The sequence below is a fragment of the Lemur catta genome, chromosome 1 (assembly GCF_020740605.2).
Source record: "Lemur catta isolate mLemCat1 chromosome 1, mLemCat1.pri, whole genome shotgun sequence".
Taxonomy (NCBI): domain Eukaryota; kingdom Metazoa; phylum Chordata; class Mammalia; order Primates; family Lemuridae; genus Lemur; species Lemur catta.
Genome location: NC_059128.1, coordinates 283,176,561 through 283,188,606, shown reverse-complemented (window position 1 = coordinate 283,188,606; position 12,046 = coordinate 283,176,561). Strand labels below are relative to the sequence as shown.

At 51.8% G+C, this 12,046-nt stretch overlaps 1 protein-coding gene across 4 annotated transcripts in view; it reads right to left on the bottom strand.

Annotated features, from left to right (window-relative positions):
- Positions 1-12,046, bottom strand: part of SLC37A1 (solute carrier family 37 member 1) — a 60,895-nt gene that overhangs the window by 36,224 nt on the left and 12,625 nt on the right. For all 4 annotated transcript variants that reach the window (XR_006732759.1, XM_045540725.1, XM_045540727.1 and 1 more), the window contains 3 exons: positions 3,380-3,512; positions 2,652-2,730; positions 721-856 (listed from right to left, as the gene is read on the bottom strand). Coding sequence is in view for 3 of the 4 variants with exons in the window: in XM_045540725.1 (XP_045396681.1) it covers positions 721-856; positions 2,652-2,730; positions 3,380-3,512 (348 nt within the window). In the remaining variant the exon portion in view is untranslated. The remainder of the gene's footprint in view (positions 1-720; positions 857-2,651; positions 2,731-3,379; positions 3,513-12,046) is intronic.

Genomic DNA, 12,046 nt, shown 5'->3' with positions numbered 1-12,046 from the left:
CAGTCCCCCCACATTTTTCTCTGTCCTGACTGCTCTGTGATCCAGCCAGCTGCATGTTTTCCCTGTAGGCTTAAACCCAAGTTGTCCTCGAACGTCCCCAGGCACTGATAAAGGTGTTTAGGTTGTTGCTCTGAACACTGAAGGAGCCCTGGCCCTGAGCCAAATTCCTTAAACCCACAAACTCCATACCCACCCCTCCCTGCAGACAGACCCAGGTAGAATATTCCCTGTCCTGCTGTCTGTTGCGAAAACACACCGTAGCCCCCTCTGTATGTGAGTTCCCCTGGTGCCTAGTGCCTCTTTCTTTGGAATCCCAACCGGCCCCATCCTGGGACAGTTTGGGGCACTGCCTGGTGGGAACTCGCTGGGCACGGCTCCTGGGGCAACTCCAGCTGGGAGTTCAGCTGGACGACAACTTCCAACTGCTGAGTGGTCAAGTCTGTTGCGGGATGGAACATCCCAAACTCAGCCACAGTAAGTCAGAATGAGAGCTCGGAGCTGCAGCCCCCGCCTGGGGACTGACGAACAGGATCCTTCAAGAGGCAACTCCCGAAACTAAGAAAACCTCCTGGCAGATGGAATTTCAGAGCAGAACAAAAAGGAAGGACCCCGTATGTCAGCTGCCCCTGACCTCGGACAGGACAGTCTTACCTCATCCTAGGCACCCACCCTCCTCAGCACGGAACCCCCACACACTGTGGGCTGTGGACCAGCCCTCACCTGAGTTACCACGTAGAATCCCAGACTGTGGATGTTGTAGAAATACCCCAGCCCAAACAGGGCCGTGAAGGCGCCGCTGGCAAGCATCCCGAAGCTCAGGTAATACCTAATCGGCAGGCGCTCCCCTATTATGCCGCTGCGGGTGGAGAGAAGGAAAGACAAACATGAGAAAACAAACACACCCAGAATGTAAACGCCCGGCTGTTTCTTTCTGGATGTTTCCATGCTGTCCTCTGAGCTCTGAGAACTCCAAGGCACGAGAGTTTCCAGGAAGATTCAACACAACTATTTCCCTGTGGGGTGTTGACTCACCAGAAACCAGCAGTTGGTAACATCTTACAAGACTTTTTTCATTTCTAGTAAAAGTCACTAACTCAAATAATAAAATTCAAACACTAGGACTTTATATGAAAGTTGCCAATTAAAGAAAACAAGAACTTGTCCTGCTAGTTAATCCTGCTTTTATTTAAACAATATCCAGTAAATGTATAGAGTATTTTTAAATTTCAACTGTCACACTACAGGCAGATGTCATGAAAAGGGGTCACGTATAACTTTGAGCGAGCCACTGGCCCCACGAGCTGTAATTAAGTCATCTGAGTTAAAACGCCGGCTGGACGGGCTCAGCGGGGGGTGGACATGACACCCAACTGCTCCCCCAGCTACCACTCCTGCCACAAGCACTTTCACCCGTTTTAAAGACAGAAACTTTGCTTTAAGGCAAGGCCTGAAACATTGGGGTGGAATCTCCCTGCTCCTTTTGGACTGCAATGGGATTCAGTGAAGAGCTAACCTCCTGGAGTCACACCTTCTAGAGCTGTTTGGAGCTCAGCTCCGGGAGCGTGCTTGCTCTCTCCAGACTGATTAGCTACCGAGAAAGGGGTTGTTATGAAGTCACCCTGCATTTTATCTCTTCTGTGTGAGCCCGTGCACCCCTCTCCCACGCAATCCCACCACCTGATGCCTCCACCACGTTATGATGCAGCATAAGGTCCCTGCCAGAAGCAGCCGCCTGATCTTGATCTTGAGCTAAATAAATCACTTTTCTTTATAAATTATCCAATCTCAGGTTTTCCATTATAGTAACAGAAAACAGAGTAAGATATCTCTATAATGTCTTTTTAAAAAAACCTGGCTGGACTGACACGATACCAGTTTTTCATCGACCAGCCACATATCCTATCACCCATGCAACATTTAGCACCTACCTAGGTCAATCTAAGTGTGATCAAGAACGGGTTGGGTGTGAACCACGTGCCAGGCACTGCCCTGAGCTTCTACGTGCATCGACTCATTTAATCCTCACCACAATCCTGTGACATAAGAACTACGATTTCTCGCGTTTTGGAAAGGGGACCAAGGAGGTATAGTAACTTGCCCAAGGCCACCCCCAGCAGGTGGAGGGTCACGGATTCAAATCCAGGCAGACCATGTCCGGAGTTCATGTCGCCACCCGCCACGCAGTGCTGCTTCTGCTGTGCTCAGAGCTCTGCGTGGGGCAGGGTGGGCATCAGGTAGGCACGCCCAGCACATACGGTTCCCACTGTTCTGACCACTGTTGAAGTTAGTTACTGGGATGTGTAAACAGAAGGCGGCTACTGCAGCCGCAGGAGAGGGCGGGCTCACGTACAGCCTCTTGTCCCCTGTTCCTAAATGACCACATCCCAGGACCCCAGGGCCAGGGGTGCTGAGGGCAGCCTGTGTTCAGTCAGCAGAATGGCTGGAACGTCTAACTCCTCTGCGTCCACGTCCCGCCTTGTGGACACAGCACGGCGTGCTCCTTCCGTGCCACCTCTAAGGAGAGAGCAGAGGGAAGCACCCTGCGTGCATGGCCGTGTGTCGCGCACGCCCGTGTGCTCGGCGTGACTGCAGTCTTTTCTGCACTGAGTGGACTCGGTAACCCGCAAGACCTGGACCTCGAGCAGACCTACCTCAGGTACATCCCGATGGCGTACGCACACAGGAAGGAGTAATCCAGGGCGCCGAGCAACTGCTGATAGTTGTCCTTATCTACATGGAGTGGAAAATCAACAGGAAAAGTTCAGTATTGTTTAGTTTATCTTCCGCAGCAGGGCTGTAAAGGAAAAACATCGCGTCTCTAACTTTGGGTACGCTCAGAAAGTGGAAAGAGGTGGTTGTGAGCATAGAAAACATGGCAGCACATCTGTTCAGCTTCTTGCAGAAGAAAACAAAGTCACCGTATTTGCAAATCATCACTAAATACACACATTCAGATCAGATGAAACCCCATTGCTCACAGTGGGTGAGCACTTGATTTATTCCGTTTGTTTTACGTGCTACACTGGCCTTTCTTCAGCACGTGTGCCCAGGCCGGCTCCTCACACGGGCCCCTGTGAGCGCTCTTCCTCCCACCCACATTCGCGCTCCGCAAGTCCTAACTTCCATGTCTGACACACACAAAACGCGAATGGTCTTCCCCAGATTGACCCGTTAGGAGACCCCTATTTCAGGTGGCAACAGCTCTGCAAACAGGCACTGTAGACGGCATGATCACTGTCTGACAGGAGAGAGCTGTCGTGGAAATGCAGTTGTATCTGAGAACAGCATAACTGGTGCTAAAGTTAGCAAGGCCAGAAGCACCCGGAAAGGACAGCCTTCGGTGCTTGGACGAGCACAGACGGCCTGATGATCAACTCACCAAATGGCGCCCAGCCGCAGTCAGTCTTGTTGTCTGGGAGCTGTCGAGGGGTAACATACCCGGCTTTGTTGCTCTGGCTGCTGAATCTGACTTCAGCCTCATCCCACACAGCGCAATACTTGTGGAGCTCACCCTGGGACGTGCAGGGGGACAGAAGCAAGGAGAGGAAGCACCCTTAGTGAGGCTCAGCTCAGGAGGCCGAGAGCAGCCGCCCTCCTCTCCAAGCCCGAGCCCACCAGGGCCCCTGCGTTGGAGGAGGGAGATGCGGCAGGAGAGGGAGCATGCGTGCCTGCCAGTGAGGTGATGTTTCCGCGGGACTCTCCGGCAGCCCACTCGCGGGCACACGCACAGCTAACAGGTGGCCGTCAAGAGACAAAGGTTGGGAGCAGTTTTAGTCCTATGAGCACCAAGCTGAAAGCAAACTGCTGTCACACGTGTCCACAGGGAAGGATGGGCACACCTTCCTAGATGCACACAGTTGCATGGTGCATGATAATGAAAAAGAGCAAGTTACAGGGCTACCCAACCCTGTGGAGGAATCTCATAAACACATTAATCAAAAGAAGCCAGACGCAGAGAGGTCCAGGGTGCGTGAGTCCATTTACAAGAAATTCAAAACAGGCCAAAAAATCCCTGGTGAAGGGGGTGGGAATCCTATTTACCTATGGCAGTAACGACAGGGCACAGAGCGCCTTCCGGGATCTGGGCAGTATCTGTGTCTTAACTTAGATGATGGTGCACGAACAGATTTGTCATGCGAGACACTTAAGATTTGTGTACTTCACTAAGTGCAAATTATACCTCAACTTAAGAACAGTACCTGGGGCAGGAGACCACCAGCCCACCAAGTTCACAGAACCAGCTAGCAGGGCCGGGGTCGGGGAGTTCATCTGAGAGGTGTGGAAAGAAAAGCCCAGGGCCAGGAGCTGGAAGACTGACTGGCTGTGTGAGCAAGTTACTCATGGTCCCTGCCTCAGTATCCCCACCTGCTCACTTACAGAGCCGTCACTGGGACCCATGATGCTGAATGTCAGGCATTCCCTGCAGTGCCTGGGACAGGGCAACCCTCAAGAAACAGACACTGGGCAGAGAGGCAAGCTCGTCTGTCAGGAGGGCAGCAAAGGGGACCTGAGCAGAGTGCCTCCTCGGGAGGAGGAGGAGTACTTCCAGAGGAGTGTCCGTGGTGGCGGGCCCATCTTGGTGCTCTGTGACACCTGCTCCCACACCTCTCCTGCTCAGAGCCTCTTCAGGAAAAGGCTTTGTACCACACGGATGAGCTGACCCATCAGGAGTGAGCAAGGGCACAAAGCAGGGGTGCTTGTGGTCAGGAGTGTCCTTCAGGGGCACCGTGGGGTCAGAGGGGATCCTCAGTGATTTGGAATCTGAGAGAGGCCAGAGGCCCGGACGGCCATGCAGAAAGCTGGCTCCAGGGTCAGGGCACAGCACAGTGGTCAAGGAGCCACCCCAGTCACCAGGAGGACAATGGTCACAAGTCCTGTCCCTTCTTCAGGAGGGAGTGGCCAAGAGGCTGGCCACCTCCAGAAGGCTGTCCTTGCTAGGGCCCTGGTCAGCCCGGGCTGGACACCCTGGTTTACAGCTGGCTGCATGTGGGCACACGTCACTGAGTCCTGGCATGGCACACACAACACAGCTGCTCTGCGGTCCTGTGACTTTGTCATCATCACTGGCTGTTCTGCTATAATTAAACACTGCCCTAAAAAACCAGCCAAGGTCTCTACTTTACAACGCAAAGTCATCATCTGCCCAGCAGTTCCTCAGCAGAGCTCGTCCTCCCAGGAGGCACCAGTACTGGCCTCTTGGCAGCTTGGGAAGTCACTGCTGTCACGTGCTCCCTGACTGCTCAGGGCCCGGCTGCTGCCTGTGTCCAAGTTCTCACCCGTGGAGACCGTGAGACGGGGGAGGCCCGGGGCAGGGCGCCTGCATCCCTTCCGCTCCCACGCAGCTGCCCCCGATTTTACACTTTTCTCCTCCTCGGTGCTTTCCGAAGCCAAGTGCCCACCTTTCCCTGCTGCCTCTGGTGGAAGCCAGCCTGGCCATACCCAAGAGGCTTGGGTGTCGCTGCTCTGATTCACCTGTCACTGAAGAAAGCCACAGGTAGGACGAGAAAGGACACCCCAGGCTGAGAGGGAATCACTGGCAGGGCTAAACTGAGGTTTCTGGCAGGAGCCTACATGGAAGCAAGGAGACAGGAATGCTGCAGACCCCTGCTTAGATGAGAACGTTCACCTCTTTCACCATTTAGTATTTCTGAGGAGGAGCCATCCATGGAAAATATAACAGGCTTTCCCCATAAGTAAGCAGAAAAAGTTTTCTAGTTTTGCTACATGATAAGTGGGACCCAGCACCCTGGTTAGGGACACAGGCATTGGCTGCAGACAGGCTTGAGCTGAGATCTTGGTGCCACTGTGTGGCTGGTGACCGTGGCAACGTCACTCCCGCTCCCTGGCTGGCAGTTACAGAGTCTGTCCGATAACGCTCGAGTTGCAGGGTTGTGCAGAGATGGGCTGTATACGGACAGTGCCTTGAAAGGGCTCAGGGACTGGCAGCCATGAGGATAAGGAGCTCACCTCCACATGCCCCGGGACCTCATTCCGCCCCCTCCACCATGTGCCCTCCCAGCCCCTCCCCTTCCCTGAGCCCGCAGCCCACAGCCCTGCTAGTCGGCTGCAGCAAGAGCAAGAGAGGACTCCACGGTGCTCTAGCAGAAAGGGTTCCAGGATATTTAAGTAACCACAGGTTAGTTTTCAACAATGTTGCCATATTTCAATATTTCAATGAGTTTTATCCCCAAAACTGGTGTTTGAGGGACACTGAAGGCCTAATTAAACTAGGATGAACTGATGAGCAAACGCCTGGCAGGCGAAGGAATTCCTACCGTGGTGCTTCAGGGGAACACAACAGCCTCCCCACAGCCCTGCCTTTCCGCAAGTTGCATATAGAATTAAGTAACCTGTTATATCATGGAGTTATTAAAAATTGATCAGTCAAAAGACCATGTGGCAACCAAATAATACACTTACATACACTAAGGGAGCAAAAGCAGAAGGGGCCACTGTAAGCACACCATGATTACAATTTTTAAAGATGTCTGTGTAGCACATAATGGAACAGCAACAAGAAATAAACAGCAAACAGCCACCATGTTTGGGGGGGAGGGGAGAAGAAAGGGGCCAACCTGCTGGAGAACACAGAAAACAGCCGTGAAGTCACGGTGCAACGTGTGCACAGGGAGGGGGGGGGGGCATGGGGGTGCCAGGTGTTCTCACTTGTCATCTGTCTACAGATTCCTTCTCCAAACCCTAACCCTCCCTCACTCCACCACTGGCAGAGGAGGAACTCACTCCCAGGGAGCGGCAGGCAGCTAGAGCAAGAATATTTTCCAAAGATGACGCTAGAAAAGACTGGACCTCCTCAGTTCTACCCTAGCACAGACCCATGAAGTCGTTTAGGTACAAATATTGACTACACTAACATACGTTTGATGAAGACTCTATCCATACTGAGCCTCATTCACCTCAGAGACTCTCAGGCCTGGGTAGGCCCGAGAAGGTCCCAAGAAAGTGACGATGCACCTTCTCTGCAGGAGGAGAGAACCAAGAAGGGTACAGGAGCTACTGAGAGGGGACAAGGGGGACAGGACAGTGGGCGGGACTCGGGGCTCACTAATTCCCCCAGAGGACAGTGGGGTTCTGTCAGTTTCTGCCAGCTTCAGACAACACAGTGTGTGTGCATGAGTGTGTGCACGTGTGTATGCATAATCTATATTTAGTGATATGTTTAGTAAGCTTCATGTGGCTCATTAGGTAGGGTGGGTTCATGTATTCTAAATAGTTTTTCATATTCCTTATACAAGGCTAAAAGAATTCTCCAAAGCATTATCCAAAAGAAGTCCTGGGAAAGAAATTAAAGTTTTGGTACCAAAAGTAGATGATCTGTGCTCATTTATGACAGCACCTGAATGTGGCCAGTTTGCAGAATGAATCACAGGTGCCACACAGAAGTGGACCAAACACACTCGGGCGCGTGCCAGCATACTCTACTCACAAAGGTATATGCAAATATAGAGGGAAGCTTTTGGTCACCGTTTACTCTTTAAAAATGGAATCATTCTACATATGCTTATGAACATCTTAACTTTTTACTCAAAATACCTCCTGGAGATGTTTCTAAGTCAACTAATTTGGCTCGAATTAATTCCTTTAGGTGGCTGCACATTTCAAAATACAGATTTGTCATAATTTGTTCAAACTTTCACCTACTGATTAGGTTCATGTGATATCCAGTATTTTTTTCCTTTTTGGTCACTGCGAATAACGCACAATGCAGATGCTTATGCAGATATCCCTAAGTATGGGTGCCTTTATTTTTATGAGTGAGATTCCCAGAAGTAGGATGGAAGGCCATGTGTATTTTCTGTCTCGCCAGGTGTTACAGAATACCTTCCAAAAGGCACTGACACTTGACATCCCCATCATCGACGCCTGCGAGTCCTCTCCCCCATCGTGGCCAGCGGCAGGGGTCCTTGCTCTCCGCAATGCTGTGCCAGTCAAAGGACATGCCGCCACCTTAATTTGCATTTGTGAACATGAGACGAGTAAACTTGAACACAGTTCCCTGTCTGTGAACGGCCTACCCACCCCCTCTGTCCACTGTTCCTCCGGATTTTCTAAGATGAACATCATTTATTCTTGGATTTTTACTTTCTATTTTTTATACTTCAGTCTTTAATCCATCCGCTGATTTTTTTATAATATAGGCATTCAACCTTTATTCTTTTTTTTTTTTTGAGACAGAGTCTTACTTTGTTGCCCGGGTTAGAGTGAGTGCCGTGGCGTCAGCCTACCTCACAGCAACCTCAAACTCCTGGGCTTAAGCGATCCTACTGCCTCAGCCTCCCGAGTAGCTGGGACTACAGGCATGTGCCACCATGCCCAGCTAATTTTTTCTATATATATTTTAGTTGGCCAGATAATTTCTTTCTATTTTTAGTAGAGACGGGCTCTCACTGTTGCTCAGGCTGGTCTCGAACTCCTGACCTCGAGCGATCCACCCGCCTCGGCCTCCCAGAGTGCTAGGATTACAGGCGTGAGCCACCGCGCCCGGCCTCAACCTTTATTCTTGATAATCAGTTGTACCAACACCATTTATTAAAGGCGCTATACTTTCCCCATTATCTCTGTCAAATATTCTACATCGTCTATTCCACGCTACTGACCTTTTTGTCTATTTTCATGCAATATAATAATTTGATTATGGTATTTAAAATACATTAATCTTTTCATATTTTCATTTCATTTCATACCATAAAATGTTATCTTTTTCACACTTCCCCTGATAATTAATTCCTGGACATTCTTTCATATAAACTTTAAGATTGTTCTATCTAATTAAAAAAAACTCTGCTGAGATTTTCAGTGAAGTTGCATTCTATTTAAATATTAACAAGGGGAACACTGGAACTTTCCAAATAACAAGTTTCCCACCCATGGTACGTACTGCCAGATTTTCAGACTTTGTTTTTTGTCTGCCCCTGAGGACTGTGAGTCCAGAGAGGGTTAGGCACGCTCACACTCAAGTTGGTCGGTCAATGTCACCATCCCCCCTGGTTCCAGGGACCCCCTGGCAGCTCAAGCTCTTTCTGAGAAGCCCCTGCTTTCGGGTTTCTGCTCTGGCCCAGCCAGTGGGTAAGTGCGCCCCAGAAGGGCTCCCCTCGGAGGGTATAGACCACCCCAGGCAGACATTGCCTCACACCATGAGGCTGGGCTACAGTGGGGGCAGCAGGTAGAGTGGACGAGGGTTGCACTTGAAACACTACCATCCTCCCAGCCCTGGTTTCAGCATCATCTTTTTAAATATACATTTTGTTAATCAGAGTAAAACAAAACTAGTCAGCATTGATTAAAGGTAAGCCTAAACAATTCAAGACTGACTTAAATCTGACCTGCTATGCCACATTGTGCTATAAGCGACAGTATAGAATGGGAATCACTTTATAATTCATGACCCTGGTGATTGATTTCAAGTAAGCGAATATATTTTGCTTTTGTTTTACTTATAATGTTCTAGGAAATACAGGCTATAGACAATTATTGAACTGTTTCTCATGGCAATAGAAGCATGAAATGATTCATTTCCATAGAAATGAAACTACCAGTTTCATCTATGTTATTTATACCATGAGCTAAAGCGTGTGAAAGCTTCACAAGGCATTATCAAGTTTAAGTTATCATATGTGGTGTGATATTCTTATCTGTCTTACATGGCAAAGAAACCCACGGGCTTCAGCATTAGGCCGATCCATCTTAGGGCATCTAAGATGCCACGTCAGAAAACCTGCGTGTTAAAGAAACCCTGGGTGTGATGCTCTGACTGGGCTAAAGTAGCTAAACGTCCAAGGGGCAGAGAGGGTAAGAGCAGGATGTATAGAGTTCACCTGAGCTCGTGCCAGCCCTGCAGACAGGAATCACCTGAGTGGGCGCCAGCCCCGTAGGCGGGAATCACCTGAATGGGCACCAGCCCCGCAGATGGGAATCACCTGAGTGGGCAGCAGCCCCGCAGGCGGGAATCACCTGAGTGGGCAGCAGCCCCGCAGGCGGGAATCACCTGAGTGGGCACCGGCCCCGCAGACGGGAATCACCTGAGTGGGCAGCAGCCCCGCAGGCGGGAATCACCTGAGTGGGCAGCAGCCCCGCAGACGGGAATCACCTGAGTGGGCAGCAGCCCCGCAGGCGGGAATCACCTGAGTGGGCGCCAGCCCCGCAGGCGGGAATCACCTGAATGGGCGCCAGCCCCGCAGGCGGGAATCACCTGAGTGGGCGCCAGCCCCGCAGAGGGGAATCACCTGAGTGGGCGCCGGCCCCGCAGACGGGAATCACCTGAGTGGGCGCCGGCCCCGCAGACGGGAATCACCTGAGTGGGCGCCGGCCCCGCAGACGGGAATCACCTGAGTGGGCGCCGGCCCCGCAGACGGGAATCACCTGAGTGGGCGCCGGCCCCGCAGACGGGAATCACCTGAGTGGGCGCCGGCCCCGCAGACGGGAATCACCTGAGTGGGCGCCGGCCCCGCAGACGGGAATCACCTGAGTGGGCGCCGGCCCCGCAGACGGGAATCACCTGAGTGGGTGCCGGCCCCGCAGACGGGAATCACCTGAGTGGGCGCCGGCCCCGCAGACAGGAATCACCTGAGTGAGTTAGAGCCAGCCCCACAGATGGGAATCACCTGAGTGGGCACCAGCCCCACAGACGGGAATCACCTGAGTGGGCACCAGCCCCGCAGACGGGAATCACCTGAGTGGGCACCAGCCCCACAGACGGGAATCACGCTTGCTCCCCGAGCCTGGCTTCCTCATGAGGACACTCACAGGGTTGCTGTGGGGACCATATTAAATAACGAATGTGAACACTTTGTCACACCACAGGGTTCAGTGAGTGGCAGGTATTGTTACTCAGGAGACTGAAATAAGAGCCGGCCGTGAGACCTCCTCCTCGGTAAGCCCTGTGCCCCGAGTGGCACGGACACCTCCACACACAGGAGTGGGGTCGGCGGCCTTGAGAGGGACCCCCAGGGAAGCCAGGAGCGTGACCTGGAACAACACTCATGTCCCTTCCTGGCTAACGGGGACCCTCATGGTTGTCAGGTGGACTCCAGGGGCTGGGTCCTGCCGCAGGGACCCCCCAGGGCCAGCCCACCTTACACACTGCATCTGTCCCGGCAGTGCCTCAGCCCACCAGGTGGCAGCTTCATGGTGACGCTCATCCTTCCACCTGGTACTCGAGGCAGAGCCCACCTGGACTGCTGTCTTCCCCCCACAACCCAAACCCAACCTTTCCCGGTCAGTCCTGAAACCCCACGCAGGCTCCGCTGACCACACTTGGTCCTTCAATCTGAAGGTGCTCACTAAGTCTCTTCAGGAGTTTCTTCCATTTTTATAATTTGCCATTTGTCTTGAGCCGTTTGTGCATTTCCCTAACCAGGAAGACAAAAGGTAGCAGTATGCAGACTTACAGTGGCTGGTTATTGGTACTGATCTAGAGTCCCTCGTCAGTGGCTGGAGTGGCCGAGTGTTTATTAAGGTCCGTCACCTCTTTTCCTATCCTTATCTCTCTTTTGCAAACCACATTTTTAAAGGTCTGCACATATTTCCACAGTCAGCGACTTGAAGGGCATGGAAATTTCCTGCTTACCAGGGGTCAAGGAGGAATTTTAGAATTTTTTGAGTAAAGAATGTTTACATGCACTGGAAGTTAGTGACCGGAGAACAGGGAACCTAGAACTGTCCACATTGCTTCCTCCCCATGACATCTGCCCAGTGCCCAGCGACTCGCGGGAGTGGAGGAAGCACAGCTACAAACGTCACAGCGCTGCAGCTGTGTCCCTGCCAACCGCCGGAGAGCTGTAATGAGTTATCTTTGGCACCGCACACTTTCCTTGTTCCCTCTACGATAAAGAGTCAAAAGCCATCCAAGCCTGCTGACCTGCTGACGGTCCGGAGGCAAGATGATGCAACTCCAACGAGGGTAGGAAAATTATCCTGCTTTTCTTCCAAGTTATAACTGGTTGTTACGGAGGACTTTCTACTGTAATCTTCTTTTCTCCGAGTCTAGTCAAACACCTGCTTACCAACTTCTTGCTCACCCACCACTTTG